Source organism: Huiozyma naganishii, chromosome 4 (assembly GCF_000348985.1).
Source record: "Huiozyma naganishii CBS 8797 chromosome 4, complete genome".
Classification (NCBI taxonomy): domain Eukaryota; kingdom Fungi; phylum Ascomycota; class Saccharomycetes; order Saccharomycetales; family Saccharomycetaceae; genus Huiozyma; species Huiozyma naganishii.
This window is the reverse complement of record NC_035925.1, coordinates 507,110-525,346: the sequence shown is the minus strand read 5'-3', so window position 1 is coordinate 525,346 and position 18,237 is coordinate 507,110. Positions and strand designations below refer to the sequence as shown.

General features: G+C 45.9%; 13 protein-coding genes across 13 annotated transcripts in view; 5 read left to right on the top strand and 8 right to left on the bottom strand.

Annotated features, from left to right (window-relative positions):
* DUG1 (metallodipeptidase) overlaps positions 1 to 379 on the top strand; it is a gene marked incomplete at both ends in the record, with an annotated part of 1,491 nt that extends 1,112 nt beyond the window's left edge. The window contains one exon of the mRNA XM_022607718.1: positions 1 to 379. This exon is cut by the window's left edge and continues 1,112 nt beyond it. Within this exon, the coding sequence (XP_022464286.1) occupies positions 1 to 379 (379 nt within the window).
* A 159-nt stretch (positions 380 to 538) lies between these two features.
* Positions 539 to 1,171, top strand: IRC6 (Irc6p; the record flags this gene model as incomplete). Its single annotated transcript, XM_022607717.1, has 1 exon — positions 539 to 1,171. One exon carries the CDS (start codon positions 539 to 541, stop codon positions 1,169 to 1,171), a length of 633 nt encoding a protein of 210 aa, XP_022464285.1.
* Positions 1,172 to 1,202: 31 nt separating this feature from the next.
* On the bottom strand, positions 1,203 to 1,799 carry KEG1 (Keg1p; the record flags this gene model as incomplete). The annotated part of the gene is made up of 1 exon (XM_022607716.1): positions 1,203 to 1,799. One exon carries the CDS (start codon positions 1,797 to 1,799, stop codon positions 1,203 to 1,205), a length of 597 nt encoding a protein of 198 aa, XP_022464284.1.
* A 175-nt stretch (positions 1,800 to 1,974) lies between these two features.
* On the top strand, positions 1,975 to 2,754 carry ERJ5 (Erj5p; the record flags this gene model as incomplete). Its single annotated transcript, XM_022607715.1, has 1 exon — positions 1,975 to 2,754. One exon carries the CDS (start codon positions 1,975 to 1,977, stop codon positions 2,752 to 2,754), a length of 780 nt encoding a protein of 259 aa, XP_022464283.1.
* Positions 2,755 to 3,033: 279 nt separating this feature from the next.
* SAP155 (Sap155p) lies at positions 3,034 to 5,400 on the bottom strand (the record flags this gene model as incomplete). Its single annotated transcript, XM_022607714.1, has 1 exon — positions 3,034 to 5,400. The coding sequence occupies one exon, from the start codon at positions 5,398 to 5,400 to the stop codon at positions 3,034 to 3,036; it is 2,367 nt and encodes a 788-aa protein (XP_022464282.1).
* A 758-nt stretch (positions 5,401 to 6,158) lies between these two features.
* SAH1 (adenosylhomocysteinase) lies at positions 6,159 to 7,508 on the top strand (the record flags this gene model as incomplete). The annotated part of the gene is made up of 1 exon (XM_022607713.1): positions 6,159 to 7,508. The coding sequence occupies one exon, from the start codon at positions 6,159 to 6,161 to the stop codon at positions 7,506 to 7,508; it is 1,350 nt and encodes a 449-aa protein (XP_022464281.1).
* A 287-nt stretch (positions 7,509 to 7,795) lies between these two features.
* On the bottom strand, positions 7,796 to 8,350 carry MXR1 (peptide-methionine-S-sulfoxide reductase; the record flags this gene model as incomplete). Its single annotated transcript, XM_022607712.1, has 1 exon — positions 7,796 to 8,350. The coding sequence occupies one exon, from the start codon at positions 8,348 to 8,350 to the stop codon at positions 7,796 to 7,798; it is 555 nt and encodes a 184-aa protein (XP_022464280.1).
* Positions 8,351 to 8,439: 89 nt separating this feature from the next.
* Positions 8,440 to 10,491, bottom strand: YEN1 (crossover junction endodeoxyribonuclease; the record flags this gene model as incomplete). Its single annotated transcript, XM_022607711.1, has 1 exon — positions 8,440 to 10,491. The coding sequence occupies one exon, from the start codon at positions 10,489 to 10,491 to the stop codon at positions 8,440 to 8,442; it is 2,052 nt and encodes a 683-aa protein (XP_022464279.1).
* Positions 10,492 to 10,607: 116 nt separating this feature from the next.
* On the bottom strand, positions 10,608 to 12,875 carry GLN3 (nitrogen-responsive transcriptional regulator GLN3; the record flags this gene model as incomplete). The annotated part of the gene is made up of 1 exon (XM_022607710.1): positions 10,608 to 12,875. The coding sequence occupies one exon, from the start codon at positions 12,873 to 12,875 to the stop codon at positions 10,608 to 10,610; it is 2,268 nt and encodes a 755-aa protein (XP_022464278.1).
* A 462-nt stretch (positions 12,876 to 13,337) lies between these two features.
* Positions 13,338 to 14,480, top strand: KRE29 (Smc5-Smc6 complex subunit KRE29; the record flags this gene model as incomplete). The annotated part of the gene is made up of 1 exon (XM_022607709.1): positions 13,338 to 14,480. The coding sequence occupies one exon, from the start codon at positions 13,338 to 13,340 to the stop codon at positions 14,478 to 14,480; it is 1,143 nt and encodes a 380-aa protein (XP_022464277.1).
* Positions 14,481 to 14,749: 269 nt separating this feature from the next.
* PHM8 (bifunctional nucleotidase/lysophosphatidic acid phosphatase) lies at positions 14,750 to 15,565 on the bottom strand (the record flags this gene model as incomplete). Its single annotated transcript, XM_022607707.1, has 1 exon — positions 14,750 to 15,565. One exon carries the CDS (start codon positions 15,563 to 15,565, stop codon positions 14,750 to 14,752), a length of 816 nt encoding a protein of 271 aa, XP_022464276.1.
* Positions 15,566 to 15,771: 206 nt separating this feature from the next.
* Positions 15,772 to 16,317, bottom strand: KNAG0D02800 (uncharacterized protein; the record flags this gene model as incomplete). Its single annotated transcript, XM_022607706.1, has 1 exon — positions 15,772 to 16,317. The coding sequence occupies one exon, from the start codon at positions 16,315 to 16,317 to the stop codon at positions 15,772 to 15,774; it is 546 nt and encodes a 181-aa protein (XP_022464275.1).
* Positions 16,318 to 16,498: 181 nt separating this feature from the next.
* Positions 16,499 to 18,112, bottom strand: TDA1 (protein kinase TDA1; the record flags this gene model as incomplete). The annotated part of the gene is made up of 1 exon (XM_022607705.1): positions 16,499 to 18,112. The coding sequence occupies one exon, from the start codon at positions 18,110 to 18,112 to the stop codon at positions 16,499 to 16,501; it is 1,614 nt and encodes a 537-aa protein (XP_022464274.1).
* Positions 18,113 to 18,237: the final 125 nt, after the last annotated feature.

Sequence of the window (18,237 nt, the reverse complement as noted above, 5' to 3'; positions counted from 1 at the left end):
GAAGTTGGACAAACTGGTCATCGACCACTGTCATAAGTACTTCGAGACTTTGGGATCCCCAAACAGATGTACCGCAGAGTTGATCCACGACGGCGCCTACTGGGTGTCCAACCCATTCAACGCGCAATTCACCGCAGCCGCGAAGGCCACCGAACTCGTCTACGGCGTAGAGCCAGATCTGACAAGAGAGGGAGGGTCCATCCCAATCACTCTGGCGTTTGAGCAGAAACTGAAGTGCAGCGTGCTTCTTTTGCCAATGGGCAGAGGTGACGACGGTGCCCATTCGATCAACGAGAAGCTGGACATCAGCAACTTCATCCAAGGTATCAAGTTGATGGGTGCGTACTTGCACTACTACGCTGACTCCAAGGAGATCTAAGCTCGGCCGAGGGGGCTCACCCTCACAGTGGGGATATATTCTTGTTACATATAGACTGTTCATACGAGTAACATAACCTGTTGGTGTTAAAGACAGTAAAAGTTTCATCGTCTCATTTACCGACGAGTACACTCTTCGCCAAACGCAAAGCAGCAACCAATGAGGGATAAAGTGCTTGTCGTGTTGGAGGAACGTGGTGCCCAGAACACCCGTTGGCTGACGGACGTATTTGGAGATGGTATCACTGGTGAAACACCGATATACAGCGACTTAACGTGGACTACTAAATACTACTCGGAGACATTTGATCTTTACGTGGACGAGTACGATGATTTGGACGAGTGGATAGAGGAGTTCACATCAGACGACTGTGCGGTATTGAGAGATGCACTTGCCGGCGTGATCTTAGTAAGAACAGGCATTGCTACCGGTGATCACCACTCGCAAAGAATCGCAAACAGTTTGAGTACAGATGACATGTTTCTTGTGTGGTTGGATAAACGAGAGTCTGTGGATGATCGGGAACTGCCCTTGCCCTGGGAAGTAGTACAACTCGAGGAGACCGCCAGGGATCGTGAACTCAACGAGAAGAGCGGGGCTGCCCGCCTCAAGGAAATTCTTGATGTCCACACTTGGCCTGGCACAGACCGGCTCGAGCAGGAGCCCGCGGACATGGATGAACTAATCACACTAATGCGGGAGGCCAGGCTCCGCTGTCAAGATATGTCGGACGATGAGGAGTCCCAGAGGTATGCAATGAGCTTGGCTGAACAAATAGCTAAACGTATATAATGGTTGAGTTGGTGGATATCCTCCCCCACGCTTACACCATCGCTTTCCGCCAAGCAACACAGGCGAGGGGGAGAAAGAAGACAAGAACGATTTTGTGGACGATGTCCAACACCGGAGATTCAATCGATTGACTGGATTGCACATTGAGCAGCAACAGATTGAACTCGCTGAGGTGCATCACGGGCAGCAAAATGTAAACGTACACGCGTCTGAGGAAACCGCTAAACCAAAGAGGTTCCCCCCTCTTGAACATTTGCGTGGCATGGACGTAACATTGGGACAAAGACAGCCCGATTATGAATGCCGAGTAGCTGATGTTCTTCAGTACCAATGAGTGGTCATAATCTGATATATGGTTCATCGCAAGGCAAAAGTACAGCAAATTAGCGTCCTTCAGTAACGTTGCAGACTTCAATGTACCAGATACCCGACGGAACTTCAACGACCACAGCAACTCCCCGACAGTGGCGTAGCAAATCAAAGAGATTAGGAACACATGTATCCCGCCTGGTAAAAACCGTCCCGAAACGAGCGGGTACAGCACCGCCCAGCGTGCGAACAGTGCCAGAAACAGCACACTGGTCGACAATTGATAATAGATGTACAGTCTGTTGATGATCCGCGTCATTCCCACTGGTTTTCTCACGACAGCATCCCCTCACCCAGATTGAACTTGTGCAACTCTTTGATTTGAAAAGTTTTCGATATATTGTGAAACATCTAGCTACGCACAGGTAGTTACTGTTGGATCCCTGTAGAAGAGGAGGGAGGAATAAGTTCAACGATCACAATCCATTGGTGCCATGTTTCTTCGTGTCCACACAGTGCTACTGTCACTAGTTGTGCTGTTTGCAGTTGTGAAGGCCTTTACCGCAGATGAGGTGGAGATCTTCCAACTGCAAAAATCGCTGGAGGATAAATACGGGCCCGAGATGAACCTGTACAAGTTTCTGAAGCTGCCAAATTTGAAGAAGTCAACGTCTAAAGAGATCACGAAAAATCTGCGGAGACTATCGAAGAAGTACCATCCGGATAAGAACCCGAAATATAAGACTCTTTATGCTCGGTTAAACCTTGCAACGCAGATTCTCGCCAATGATGAGAAGCGGAAGACGTACGATTACTACTGGAAGAACGGGTTCCCGGACTACGACTTTCAAAAAGGTGGGTTTTTCTTCACTAGGTTCAAACCGCAGACGTGGTTTCTTGCAGCGTTTGTATACGTTGCAGTGAGTGTCATCCACTACTACATTTTGAAGTTGCAGTACACTTCTAACAGGAGACGCATTGACAGTTTCATTTTAGACTGCAAGCAATACGACGACACTAATGGGCTGGGCACGAAACGGTTGACTTTCCAAAGGGGGCCCGAGGAGCCTACTAAGCAGTTGCTGTTGAAGCTCGGAGAAGTGTACCTGATAGAGGAGGATGGTACGGAGGAACTGGTTTCACCGGATACGATCCCGCTACCCACCGTTTACGATTCATTCTTCTTCAAATTTCCCAAGTGGGTGATGAGAAAGATTCATCGGACGAAAGATGCTGCAGACACCAAGGTGGATACCAAATTAAAGAAGAATTGAACAACTTGCTCCATTTTAAGGCAGAGGTCAACTACAATCGAAAAAAAATGCCATAATGAACGGATAGATAATAACATGCCGTACCTATATTTTTCCACTACATATGTCTATAGATACATATACAACAGATCGAAATAATGCAAATAGTTCCTAGAGTAAAACTCCTGGATCGATCTCTGTGGGTAAAATGCTATTGTGGAAGTTCCTTCTGTGAAGGCCATTGGTACGATTTTTTTTTACAAGATAGTAACGTGTATAGCAGAGTGGATAGAAATTCATTTATTCTGTTGATGTATCCGCTGATGCTGATGGTGGTGGTCCCAGGATAATTACACCTTTTTCTTTGTTCCTCTCGTCGACTTCCTCCTCTGAGCGGGACAGCAACATCGTCCGCAGTTTCTCATGGAGGTCGGACTCTGTGGTTAGTTCTTCCTCTAGGTCTTCAATGTTTACGAGTCCTCCTCCATCTGAACCGGCGTCTGATGAAGACAAAACAGATGCTGTGTCTGAGGGAAACTGGGGGATGATGTTGCCGTTCCCGTCGTCGACATAGGTACCCCCACCCAAGATCTTGGAATACATCAATCTTGTATCGTTCAGGACCTGTTCCGCGTAGACTTTCCATTCGTTCTCCTGGAGCAATTCAAAAATCCGTGGAGATATGAGTTCGACTTTGTACAATTTTGAGAATTTGACAATCTCCTCCGCTATCAGGACGATGTGGCCCATGTATCCCAAGTTCATATGGTGCGATTCGTAGAATTTGTACGAATTTTTGTAACCTGTCAGGATGAAGTTATTCGTGATTTGGAAATTCATCTTTGGTTCCAAACCATTGAACTGATACGACTGTAAAGTGTCGAAAATGGAGAACACTATGAACGAATTGTAGGAGAAGTCCATTCTCCCATTGAATATCTGTTGAATGATATCAAACACGACGTTGTGCCAGAAGTTGTTCCATGGGTAGTTTAGAAACAGCAGCAAAATCTTAGGCACAATTTGGTTATCGTATAGTGTAATCTTGAAAAAATCTCCTAACGTTGGTTTCGTTCTGAGTTTCTCATTCTGGTTTGCGTTCACATACGGTATATCAAACGATTCGTCAACTTCTTCGTCGTCGTCATCGTCGTCATCTTCCTCACTTTGCACAACCACGTCCCCATGAGTTTCTTTATTCATTTTCCTGTCGTTACTATTGTTATTTTTATTATTGTCATTATCATTACTTTTTGATTTATTACTGTCATTACTATTACTATTATTATTACTGCTGTTAAGATTCTTGTCGTTACTGTCGTTAGAAATTGTATCCTCATCTTGGGTATTGGTAGCTGTGATGTCATCGAGTTTCAGGTCGACGAGATTTTCATGGATTTGTTCGTCTTTCCTCCGAATGGCATCTCTTTTACGAGCTATCCTCCGGGCTCTCTTGGAGTTCATGAGTCCCATGTTAGAGCAGTGCAACAACTCTGCAATTAACTCCACAATTTTGAACCTTTCAAAGCCCAAAGGTTTGAAAATTTCGCCAATTTGGTTTTCAGACACTTCCGATTGATTGTCGATGTTATCTATGATTTGGAATAGTTGGGGCAATTTTTCCGTGAATTTACCCAAAAGGTGGCCGAGGTAAATTGGATCTCTATCCGTTGGGTAGTTCTCCTCGAGCGTAGTACTGAGTAAGTTGACTTGATCATAATCCGAGTTGTTTTTCCTGATGAGTTCAATGACGACTGATATCGTGACGTTCAATGCTGTGCCGCGCTGTAATAGGATGATATCGACCAGTTGGTCTATGCACTGTGGGGAGACAAGTTGTCTTGTAAGGATGTTTGGTCCAATAGAGATTTCGTCGATGGGTGCGTTTGCAGATATGGTGATGAGCGTCTTCAGCAAGTCCGCAACGCTGTTTTGAACAGCTGAGTCGAACCTCTCGTTGTTGAAGAACTGGAGACACTTTGGGATGAACGACTGCGCTGCGACGTGTTCCAGGATCCCTGTTGGTTGCTCGATCTTGTCTGACCCAACGATCTTCAGGAAGAAGTCCATTAGCGGGGTTATTGTGACGTGGGCAAGCATATCGTCCACGAGCTCTGGCCTCAGCTTGATGTAGTTGAGGTACTCCTGGTGTCTAGCGAACAAAAGATTCTCGTTGATTTTCAGGAAGATGGCAGTAAGGGGCAAATTCTCCTCCTGGTTCACAAACTGCAGGAGCGACCAGATCGTATCCAAATAGGCAAAATTCTTGACCAGCTCGTCTATGAGGACGCAGTTGTCGATTGACAGGAAATCGGCGATCACGTTGGCCCTTGGCCAATCTCCAGCTGGTGCCGCCACAAGCAGCTGCTCCAGCAAGTACTGTAGATGCGGCACCTTCGTCGCAGCGTGCCCACCTGTAGCACTGTCCTCCAGTTTGTAGAAAAACGCAAACACCAAAAAATCTATCAGCGAGCTATCCTGCCGCTGCTCAAGCAATGCGAGCGTGTCATCGTCCCGCAGACTGAGCACTTGCTCTATCGAGCTCTCGTCGAGCGCTGTCTCGTCATCTTGCAGTTTCTGGAAGTACCGCGCGAGTATACTCTTAACATCCTCTTTAGGCCCGCCGCTGCTCGACGAGACACTTTGTCCAAACGGCCACGCGGACATCTAGTTATAAACTATTCCCCGTGTGAATATAGAATGTGTGTGTGTGTGTGTGGTTTCGTTTCGTAGTTGTCTGTTGTATCTGCTCAGATACTCTTGTCTTGTCACTGTGTTAGGACCGGAAAAAAAAAAAAAAGGAATCAGCACACTTCCCGTCACTCTCTGAGAACGTATACAAAAACTTTCTCGTCAACCTCTGCGTCGCTCCGTCTTTACGTCTATGTCTTGGCAACTCTGAATCTACCTACCTACCTCCTTCTGTCAGTGTTGTCTGCAATTTCTTCTTTTTTTTTTTTGGAAATTTTCAATTTTTCTTCTTTCCGTGAAATATCACCCTGGGAACCATCTCCTTAGCTAAGCGTAGTGGGTGAGTGCACGCTGTGCGGTCGGGAGACACCCGTGCGCCTATTCCTCGAGCGAACCGCCTCCCAACCCCGTTGTTGATCCTCCCGTCAAAATGCACCTCGACAGCCCGCCTGCAACCCGCGCCAGCAAGAAACCAGTTCCCGGTCCCGCAGTCTCCGCCCTTAAATCCGGTACCCCACTTTGCAGGCACGCGCCCCGAACCGGAAAAACTTGAAATACGTCATTTTTGACGAAAAACGACGGGAAAAAGAAATTTCGTAAAAGTGAAAAATTTTCTGTTATAAAACGAGAGCATCGCAAGAGCAGGTGCGGTTGAGTCTCGAGGTTATTCGGTGTCAATTGGTCCCGTCGTGGTAGTCTCACACGCACAAACACGTACACAAACACACACGACTATGTCTGCCCCAGCCCAGAACTATAAGATTGCCGATATCTCTCTTGCCGCCTTCGGGAGAAAGGAGATCGAGCTGGCCGAGCACGAGATGCCAGGTCTGATGGCCATCAGAGAGGCGTACGCCAAGGTGCAGCCATTGAAGGGCGCCAGAGTTGCCGGGTGTCTGCACATGACCATCCAGACCGCCGTGTTGATCGAGACTTTGGTTGCCTTGGGTGCCGAGGTCACCTGGTCCTCCTGTAACATCTACTCCACGCAGGACCACGCTGCCGCTGCCATTGCCGCGTCCGGTGTTCCTGTGTTTGCCTGGAAGAGTGAGACCGAGGAGGAGTACACCTGGTGTATTGAGCAGCAGTTGTTCGCCTTCAAGGACGGTAAGAAACTTAACCTGATCTTGGATGATGGTGGGGACTTGACCTCTTTCGTCCACGAAAAGTACCCAGACATGCTTGAAGGTTGTTTCGGGTTGTCCGAGGAAACCACCACTGGTGTCCACCACTTGTACAGAATGATGAAGAAGGGAATTCTAAAGGTCCCAGCCATCAACGTGAACGACTCCGTCACAAAGTCCAAGTTCGACAACTTGTACGGGTGCAGAGAGTCCCTGATCGACGGTATCAAGAGAGCCACAGATGTCATGTTGGCCGGTAAAGTCTCCGTTGTTGCCGGGTACGGTGATGTCGGGAAAGGTTGTGCCGCTGCGCTAAGAGGCATGGGTGCCCGTGTCCTTATCACCGAAATCGACCCCATCAACGCTCTACAGGCCGCCATGGAGGGTTACGAAGTTGTCGACATGGAGAACGCCGCCTCAAGAGGTCAAGTGTTCGTCACCACCACCGGTTGCAGAGACATCATCAAGGGGGAACACTTCTTGAAGATGCAAGAAGATGCCATTGTTTGTAACATCGGTCACTTCGACATTGAGATCGACGTCGCCTGGTTGAAGGAAAACGCCAAGGAGTGCATCAACATCAAGCCTCAAGTCGACCGTTACTTGCTATCAACGGGCCAACACATCATCTTGTTGGCCAACGGGAGACTGGTCAACTTGGGTTGTGCCACTGGTCACTCCTCGTTCGTCATGTCGTGCTCCTTCTCCAACCAAGTCCTTGCCCAGATTGCCCTTTTCAAGTCTGGCGACAAGCAATTTAGAGAGGACCACATCGAATTCCAAAAGACCGGCCCATTCGAAGTCGGCGTGCACGTCCTGCCAAAGATCTTGGACGAAGCCGTCGCCAAGTTCCACTTGGCCAAATTGGGTGTCCAATTGACCAAATTGAGCCCAGTCCAATCCGAGTACTTGGGTATCCCAGAGGAAGGTCCATTCAAGCCCGATCACTACAGATACTAAGCTGTTTGGTTGAGAAACACTTTCCCTTTCTTTTCCCACTTCTAAACTTCTGATACCTCACTTCAACTTGAGTATGAGAAACGACAAAACGTATTAACTCATCAACATCATCATTACGGTGGCTTTGCCCGTCGGTTCAGCCTTACTGAGACCCCATCACATGTATATTCCAGCACAATCATACTATATTATTAGAATGGAGATATATATCTTTATAAATCAAATAAAATATCTTCAACGGTAAACCAAAGCAAAGCGAGGCATGAAAACCATCTTCAATGTATCACCTACAAGTCTCTCAAGTAGTGTGTAGGACAGGCGTACCCATCAGGGTTCCTATCCAGGTATATCTGATGATATTCCTCAGCGTCGTAATAGTTCTTGATCATCTCCACCTCAGTAACAATCTTCCCCTGCCACTTCCCCTGCCATTCCTTCTTCAGTGCCTCCAACTCGTTCAAATCCTCGGACGAATGAGCATACAGCGCACTACGGTACTGGGTCCCCATATCTGGGCCCTGACTGTTCAAAGTCGTCGGGTCGTGGATCCGGAAGAAAAACCCAACAAGTTCGCTCAACGATACGACATGAGGATCGTATGAGATCTGCAAAACTTCAACAAAGTTAGTGTCCCCAGAACACACTCGTTTATATGAGATGCCATCTGCAGAATCCTGCTTAGCCTCGTTACCGTTTGCAAACCCAACTTTGCAGTCAACCATCTTATCCGCAAGGTGCTTCCGGTACATGTGTTCGGTACCCCAGTAGCATCCAGCACCAACGGTAAGCAGTTTGTTCTTGAGCGGATCAAATTTGATAGCCTTGGAGATCGTGTGAGACATGGTTACGGTGTTTGTGTCACGGAAGTGCCAGAACAGTGTGATGGCGAACGTTGAAGGCCCAATTTTTATAACTTAATTTTTCAATCTTTTTAGGGCTCATATTCGTCATTGGTACTGGCGACAGTATCGCTGGTGTCAAAGTCACTCTGGTTTAGCAGCTCTTCTGCATCCAGCGCGATCTGATCTAGCAGAGACGATTCCCTGTTGTACGCGAGGGTCGCTGGCCTACTGAGTTGCGGGAGCGGCAACGATCTTGCTGTGGAGCATCGAATGGGATTGCGGTCGTGCTCGTTGAATGACAGTTGTTTCTTTACCAGCTCAATGTGTAGAGCAGGAGAGCTGGTCGCTCCAGAGTTGTGCTTCTTTGGAGAGCTTTTATCTGAACCAAGATTTGCCTGTTCTGTCGAGGGAGAGAATGGACGGGACGAACTCGAATCCTGACAAACCTCCTCCAATATAACCAACGAGTCGTCATCCTCTTTGTCTGGCACCTCGGCTGAGCCATCCTCTTTCTCCACTTCGCAGTCCTCCTCGACAAATAACCTCTTGGTTACACTTTTCAAAGGCGAAGCCTGTTTCATTTGTACCAATGTCGATACATTTTTATTTACGGGGGAAGCATGTCGTGACAGGAAACTGTCAAGGTTACTACTTTGTCGGTACTGCGCAAACCGTTTCTTTGGTGATGGCGTTCTTTTCTTTTTCTTCATCTCCTTCTCACTCAGCAGTTGGGTAGTCATTTCCTTATATTGTATTAATAATGGATGAGATTCGGGTATACAGCTTTGTGGTATCCACATTGCAAAAGGAAAATCCTGAATATCCAGACTTCTTCGTTCAGGGCTTCTGTTAGCCCTAACAGGGCTAACAGAACGCGATCTTGTCGAAGGTCGAACACCTTGAATGAAACTCCTGTATCGGACCCTCCAAAATTTTACTCGATGTGAAATGTTTTGGTCAAACATTGTCTCCTTTTCATCAGTGATCTTAGCATTTGTCACGCCCCCCTCGTCATAAAGCAGATACTTCAATAGAAACATCTCATGGAATGTTTCATGAAACCATTTGTCGAAATCCACAATTTGAGGTAATTTCACACTTAACAAGAAGTCTCTTAACCTGTCAAAATCAATTGTATCGTACCCTTTATTATGTTGGACATTTGCGTAGACTAATTTATTAAAAACCGAATCAATATTCACAGAATCGTCATACCTGGGATGTGAATAATGCCGCAGGGTCGATAATTGGGGCCAATTCTCGAAGTTGTGCTTATCCGCCGATAGCAAACTATTATTATAATTTTTGCCAAAGATTTCTTTACCATGAGACTGGCAAAACCGGAATAATTTGTGTTGAAAGGTGACGTAGGCCAAGTTCATTGATACACCTTCCTCAACTTCACCGTTCAGGATCTTGGCAAACTCTTCGGAAAAGTTTGGTCTCTCCAAACGGGCCAACTTTAATGCCTTTTCTGAACCCAAACCCTTAACACCTTGTGAATTGTAATCTCCGCCTAACAGGGCACTAAAGAAGAGTAGCGAATTTCTGTTCAGAAGTTTCCCACGCTTCTCCATCTCTTTGTAATTTAACACCGTGACGTAAGGATCTTTGTGAAGGGACCCTTGGTTTGCAATGGAACCAGCATCATCCTCCGACTTCGAATAGTTTTTAATGATGCAGTCACCGCCAAATATCAAACAGTCCGAATCGTTACTCCACACGTAGCTAACATCCCCATTTTTGTAATGCCAGCAACACTGGACCTCACCTTCCCCAGGAGCCATAACGTAAGAAATGTTGAGTGACTTCAGAAGCTCCTCAACTATGGACATGAACTTTGGATGAACCCCACCAAAAACTCCCTTTTTCCGAGGCTTTTCGAGTCCATCAAACACTAAAAGAAACGTAACATCAAATGAGACCAGCTCTTTAAGCCGTTTCACGAAGTTAAGTATGGGCTTCCCGACTTGATCAAACTGGAAGAACCCGCATTCAAATAGAATATGGTATACGTCTATCGCGATGCGCGCATCTCTGTTCTCGCTGATCCATTTGACGAAAGGCACACGTTTGTGAGTGGGGCAATTGAGCGGTGTGCCGCTATCCCTGATCTGCTTCCAGATCTGTGGGACTCCCATCAGCGAGCACGCTTTGTATGGGCCGTCGTCTGCTTGTAGATTATGTAACTTTTTATGATATAAAACAAACACCTATATCACTATATAAATCCACTGAGTCGGAACGATTATTCATTTTAAATACCAAATTTCAACCAGTCAAGGTCATCGGATATTTTACTCAAGGTATTATGCTTATTCTGCTGATGTTGGTGTTGTTGTTGTTGTTGTTGTTGTTGTTGCGTTTGCGTCTGCTGGATCGAAAGAGGTTGTTGCTGAAAGGAACCGTGTCTTTGGAACTGAACCGATTCTGTGTAGATATTTGTATTCGGTACTGTTCTGCCCACAGACGGTGAGTTCTGTCGCGGCAACTGACTGTCTGAAATCTGTAATGCTGTGTTTGCGCTTGGCTTCCCGCCTGTATACTCCAAAGGATTGCTCTCTTGTAGTTGCTGAGACAAAAGCGATGTATGCGTGTTCCTTTTATCGGAAGGTATGCTCTTCTGTGTGGCAGCATGACCATCTGCATTGAACAAGTCGAAATTTCCATTCGACGTGGTCGATGGTGATGAGTTCTGGTGAACAGGCTGGAACTTCCCTGTATGTGGGGAGTTCCAACCATTCGGTGTATCAACACTATATGATTGGTTTCGGTGTTGTTGATGTAGGTTCTGCAATGAGTTGGCAACAAATGACGAAGAGTTGGAGGCATTCCGCGAAAGCTTCCTTCGGCCGATACTGATCCCGCCAGTTCTGCCAGATGCAGATGACGAAAAAAGACCTTGCTGTAGGGGCGAGTTCGAGGTATGTTGCGTCGATATGTATCTTGGTGACGACGCCGCACTGTTATTTGCACTTGTGTAACCGGGTTGTCCAGAGAAGGCGACCGGTTTGGGCAAAATTGGAACCACCGACCTCGAAGAAGACGACTTGCTTGACACGCTTGACGAATTACTATTCCTTCTACCATGGGTCATAAAACCGCCGTTCAGCTTCGACAAGTTAGAGGTCGACAATGAATTAGTGTAACCACCCGTATGTGAGTTGTTGTTAAATATCGACCCAGCACTGGTCGCTGTTGTCGTAGTGGTTACAGTTGAGCTCGTCTTTTTCTTTGTGTTGGTGGTCATGACTGTGGTGGCTGTTGTTGCCGTGGGTTTTGAAATAGATTTCGGCACTATATTTTTCGGTATATTACAATTAGGATTATCCAAGTTATTGGAATCCTGAGTCTTTTTGGTTCTCTTTTTAGTGTTCCTCTTCTTTATGACATCGGACTTCAAAGATAGCGGTCTCATGGTCCCATGCAGTTTTTGGAAAAGCCCACAAGCATTGCAGAGTGTGTTGCCATCTGTGTCTCTTCTCCAGAGGGGTGTCTTGAAAGTTTTACAATTGAAACACTGGATTGTCGGTTTCTTATGCATGATGGAGCTGGACGCGCCCGTGGATAGATCTGTAGTCCTTTTGTTCAGGTTTGCAAGGGAGCACGAGGACAATTGTCTTGGGAAAGATTGGTTTTTCCGTATGGAATTACTTGTATTTGATACCGTCAACGGTATTGATATAGAGCTGTTTGAGTTTACTGTTTTGAACACGGATGCGCCCGCCATCATTTCATTGACATTGGAAAGCGACGCTTTTCTGGATGTCCGTAGTGAGTTGCGTCCTCCCTTATTATTACCGCTGCTATTGTTTTGGGAGTGATGATGCAATGCAGATGGGGAGGTGGGAAAGTTCTGAATATTAGTTGTATTGTTGTAAGAATTGGAAAACAACGAGGTCTTCGATGCTGTGTTTAGTTTGTTCCCCTCGTGATGCACAATGGGCGTCATCCCATGACCGTTCTGGAAGGCGCCGCTTTCCGAGTTGTAACTATTAGGAGCACTTATCGTTGCTGAGTCGCTCGAGTTGCTTGGCGTCATCTGCAAAGTATCCACAGTAAAATCCCAAAGTTGCGCAATCTCCCCGTTTTGCATATTATTATTCGGTGCACTCTCAGCAATATCAATTGGTACGGACGCAGTGGCCCCACTCTTCCTTGATGGAGCAGTAACATCACTGGGATCTAATGCAGTCATCATTTCATCAAATATAGTCGGATAAGCCTCGTGTGAAGGTTCCGTTGTCAATTGGTTGGTATCTAGCATATGACCATCGTCATGCTCATTACTCGGTTCCTCGACAGTTGGTGACTCCAAATCGAAAAACCCATTAACATCTGAGCTCGACTTGGCAAAGTTTGCAAAGTTTATGTCATCTGGGAGGGCCTCCAGCATGGAATCAAACGTTGACGAGTTGACATTTCCGCTTCCAAAAACGGGGCCGCCTGCGGCTCCATCTGCCCCATCTCCGTGTTTCCACTCATATATATCCCCATTATCTCCATTGTGCTTGGAATCTCGCATTATTTCGGGTATGTGCAGTCTATCTTGCCCACTTCTTCTGCACAATCCACAGTATCACAAAGGATGGAAGAGTCACAACGAAGAAAATTACAATCAAATAAAATAAAATAAAAAAAAAGAATGTTATTAAAGCCAGAATAAAGCGGCTGCAAAACAGGGGAACAGCAACTTAAGTAGACACACGGCTGCGAAACACGCTATTGCAATGCCCTAGACTGTGGTTCGTGTCACCTCTACCTTCTACCTTCAACAAGCCAAACCGTCCCAAAATCTTGCAGAAATTCAGATAAAAACTGTTTAAATTTCTTTCTTTTCCCACTGTTTAACGTTAACCCCGGGTAACAGGCAGTTTTTGGAAGGATTACGTCAAAGGCTGATGGCACCTGATGAGTGGCTTCCTATATCTATGGGCGATGAGTTTGGATTGGGTTGGAGGGTTGGGCGGGGCCGTTCGGGTGTGTTATGGATGGTATTGGGGACTCTCAAGATGCAGATTCGTCTGATGGGTCGCTTGTTCTCGGTACCGGGCTGCAGCAAGACCTGATTGGGGACGCTGCGCTGGATCTGGATGCAGATCTGGATGCGGATCTGGGTCTTGATGAAGTTGAAGGGGACAGTAATCTGGCACCACCACCGCGTAATAAACAGTTTGGAGAAGTAGAACTTCGCCAATTTGATCTGGGGAAACAGTATGATGAAGAGATTGACGGCCAATTCGACCGGTTAAGGCAAGTGGAGGAGGAACTGCACTTTTCGCAGGAGCTGGAATTGCACCCTACACCGACACTGTTGCGTGATAAACTATCCCAGCAACGAGACAATCTTAAGCAGAGGGTGAAAGCACCGCTGGTCACAGAATATACGCTCGATTTGATAAGCAAAGAGACCGTATCAGATAAATATAAGGACTGGTTCCTGTTCACCGAGGGGCCCATGGACGGTAACAATGCTGCTATCTCTGACACGTCTTTGACACAATTGCTGATACAATTTGGCGCTACACCAAGTAGTCTACAATCTGATTTTATCTTGAAAGATGAAGATCTCGAACACTTCGATACATTTTGCGATATTTACCCAGTGGATTACATGATGGAACGGATACGACCGTTGATTCTTTCACACGAGGACGTTGGAGTCGCAACCCGGTTGTTCACTTTTTTCATACTGGATAGAAATGTGTATAGCTCGAAAGAGTGTACCCAGGAATGGTGCACACAGGTGTTTGAATCGTTACTGTCGAGGACGACCGTTGAAGAGTTTATTGCACAATACTTCGCCCAATTGCAATTACACGACAGGTTCTATTTCTTGTTGGAAAGACTTACTAAACTTATTCCACCAGTGAGGATCCACATATTAAACCAACTGTTTCCAAAGACTACAGCGGTAATCAATACGTTTAACGAGCTATTCGATGCACAGAACTACAAAGACCTGCTCTATTTTGTGCTGATTATCTTTGGATCAGACAATTGTAACTTTGGGGAATCCACCGTAGCTCAATACTTCAAGGATTGTATACTGGATGCGTGTGAAGATGGAGCCAACGGCGTAGAACTTACCATTATTGTAGGAATAATTAATGTGTTTGTCAAGATATAGAATTTGGTATGTAATTATATTTGGGGTGCTAAAAGGGCACTAGGGAAGGGCAAATGCGAAAGATCACGATGCAAAATAAGTATCTTCTAGGACATAGAATGACTGTACATGGCTCAAAAACAGCCGAGTTTCACGTCTTGCTGTTGGACTCATAACATTCAGTTGGTCTCCTCTTATTTTCCTAGAGTTCATAGGAACTGCCCATGATCAACAGAAACTAGACGGGTTCCCCGGTACCATCAGATTGATGGAAAGACGATATGAGATCATCACTTCAGTAATTTGGCTAGTTCAGTCACAGAGTTCACGGACATTATCCTGTCTTCCACCTTCTTATACGACTCTGACTCTTCAGAAACGTGGAAAAGTTGCTGCATTCCCAAATGTTTAGCAGCTTGTAAATTTACCAAGCTGTCATCTACGAAAGTAGCATTGGTCCAACACCCAAGACCGGATTCCAATTTCGCCTGCTCGTAATACCTTAGATCCGGTTTGCAAACGAGATCCTCTCTCTGCATATAGTTACAATACGTTATACCATCGAAAAGGTCCGCAATTCCAAGCAGTTTAATACACCGTAGGGCATGATTCTTGTAAGCATTTGTGAACAACCACAACTTGTCAAACTTTCCGCTGAACTTCAAGTCGATCAGAGCTTGACGTAGCTGCCAGTTTGGCTTCAATAACCCGTCCAAGTCCAACGCATCGTCCACCAACGTATTGTAGTCTGCTGGGTTCACATTATACTCATTAATTAAACCGAATAGACACAGGCCGTACCTTTCATAATACTCATTCATCAACTTCCTTGCCTCTTCATGGGATCTTACACCGACCTCATGTACGATATAATTGAATATTCGCCATTGCATCTGTTGTGCAATACCACTACTCCCACTATATAAGGTATTATCTATATCAAAAAAGAATATCTTTGCTTGAGGGTCCGGATCAGGGTAGTTTGCAGAGTCCAGCTGGAAGTGTAAAGTAACATCGCTACCTTTGTAGTCTAACGACTGTAAATGTTTGATATTCTCACGACATTGTCTGAGTGCATCCTTTCTGAAATTATATCTCACCGTCATATCTGAAAAAAAGGGAGAGAAAGGAGTAGCTGGGGGGAGCTAAGCGGAGGAGGGTGCTAACAGACTCGAGAAGCAATCCAAACCATGATACTCTACCCCCTGATATTTATACGTGTTTGTGGCTCGATCGGTATCTTAGGAGTTACGTATTTCAAACTGCGGGATTTCTCAGTTCCGACAGAGATTCTATGACACATTACGCCACATTAAAGGAGGTCGTCTAAAAAATCTTGGTCTTGCCCAAGATCCTCGGGGAGAAGGGACTGAGATGTCTTGGCAGCTGGCTTGTTTGTCTTAACGTTGCCATTCCCCGTCAAGGGTTCACGTGGCTGCCCTTGGTGTGGTAATTTAATATGTTCCGCACTGCCCACATGGGCGTCATCTGTTTTACCGAGCAGTTTGTTCAGTTGCTTGGCATCCATGTTGAGAATATCTCGCTTCCGGGTTGGCGGTGTTTTTGCGGGAGTATCCTCCCCCCCTATATTATCGGAATTCTCCCATTTCTGCTTCAGTTTGTCGATTGTACTCTGTGGATCGAACTCTTTGTCTTGAATTTCTTGTAGCACATCTCTGGTGTATCGCTCCTCATTCGATGGCAATGGAAGTGGAGCATCGTCCTCCTCTTTTTCCTCTGCCTCTTTCTCAGCTAGTTTTGCTTGTTGGCGGTACTTCCTATCACTAGGAGTGGCATGTTTCCTCTTCAACTTCTGTTTATCTTGGAACCGTTTCCTGTTATCGCTCTTCAAATCCATGATGGTGCGGAATAGACGAGGGAAAATGGGTCCTCCTAGTAGTAAACGAGACTGTGATTGAGGTATACTAGATACTTTTTCCACTTATGGATATGCATTTATGTACGTAAACCAGTAAGTGCTTTAAATTGTTTATTTTTATATAATAGATATAACAAACTCTGTCTGGACTCAAACTGTTTCATTCCTTGTCGAAGTTCAGATCAAAATATGCCGCCTTAACGTTCTTGTAAGAGTTCTCTCTTGTTGATGACACAGAAGATTTCGGTGTTGTATTGAAATTCGACAATGTCTTTGGGGTCTCACAGAAACAGCCATTCATTAGGGAATCTGAGGGCGGTTGTGGATCCAGGAAAAACGTAGAATGCATGGAATTGACAGAGGTTTTCGCCAACTTGTTTGGTTGTGGTGGTTCCTTAACCTTTTGACCCATCGTTTTCATCGAAGTCATCGACAAAGTCTTTCTCAGACTATTTCTCAGTTTTGTCACGTTTATATCCTGGACAGTGGGCAAGACATCTAGTGGTTGCGAGTCAGGTGGGGTAATATTCGCTATTGATATTAAGTTTGCCTGCGATGGTACCCTTGACGAGTTCGCACTGGAATTCGTTGTCGAGTGCGTGGACAGCGAGGAGCCGTTTCTTCTCAATGGCGATTTCAAAGTGTGCAACGCTGTCAGCGAGTTATGTTTGACAAGCGCTGGTGGGAACTCCTCGTCCTGGGACTCCTTTGTAGTATCCTTAACGAAAAACCTTCTGATGAAGGGATGTTTTGTTAGACTACGGGAAGTACGTCTTGCCTTGGGGAATTCTACGAAACAGCACTGTATAAAGTTCCAAAAATGTTCGTACTCTGGGTCGTTCACCTTCTCTTCATCAATGTAGTAATCGCATTTAGCGATGCATTCCAACGTCTCCTCGTCTGTTTCACAGTCGAACGGGGGTGTATCCAAAATGCCATGAAGTACTAAAACCCCGAGAGCCCATATGTCCACTTCTGTGCCGTAGGTATCGATTTGTGCTATCTCATTTGAGTCCATGGCCCCAATCCCTTTACACTTTACAATCTCGGGAGAAATGTACGAGATAGTCCCCACGTACTCCTTCAGTGAGCTAGAGTTCTTATCCAATTGCGACATGTCTACTGCCAGTCCGAAATCACCCAATATGAGATCGTGTGCAGTAACGTCATAGTCAGCCTTATCTCCCGGTGGTGGTGAGGGATCCCCGTTGGGGGCCTTGCTCGTACGGAACAGGACGTTTTCTGCCTTGATATCCCGGTGCACTACACCCTGTCTGTGAAGAAAGTCCAGCACACTGACGAGACAAGCCGTGTATGGTACTACTTGTGTTTTCAGCTCCAGGTGTGTGTCATTGTGCTGCGTGATCTTCTCGTACAAGTCGTCCTTCGCACACAGTTGTGTAATCAGCACAATGTTGTCGCAGGTCTCGAAGTAGTCAAACAGCTGCAAGATATGATGATGCCCCAAGAACACTTGGCCCTCCTGGATAGTACTGTCCCCACCGGGGATGTTTTCGAAATACCGTATCTGCTTGGACAGACGTTTCAAGAGCGTGAACTCACGTTGAATCAGTTGTATTTTGTCATGGACCAGTTTCTTACGTACGAGCTTCATGGCGTACGTCTCCTTCGTCTCGATGTTCATACATTCTCTGACAACGCTGAAATTACCGTCACCCAACGCATCTTCCAGAGTAATGTACTTACACTTGTACGCCTCCGGGGCGTCCTTTGTATCATCGACACTAGCACGCTGCGGCCAGTTCTCTTCCATTATTCAAAAAACCAGCTTCTAAGCTCTGTATGTGGGTGTCACTTCTCAAGTTGCCTGTTTCTTCCGGAGAGGAATGGGCGTGCAGTTGAAGGAAACGTGAAATCTTATATAAGATAATATATATA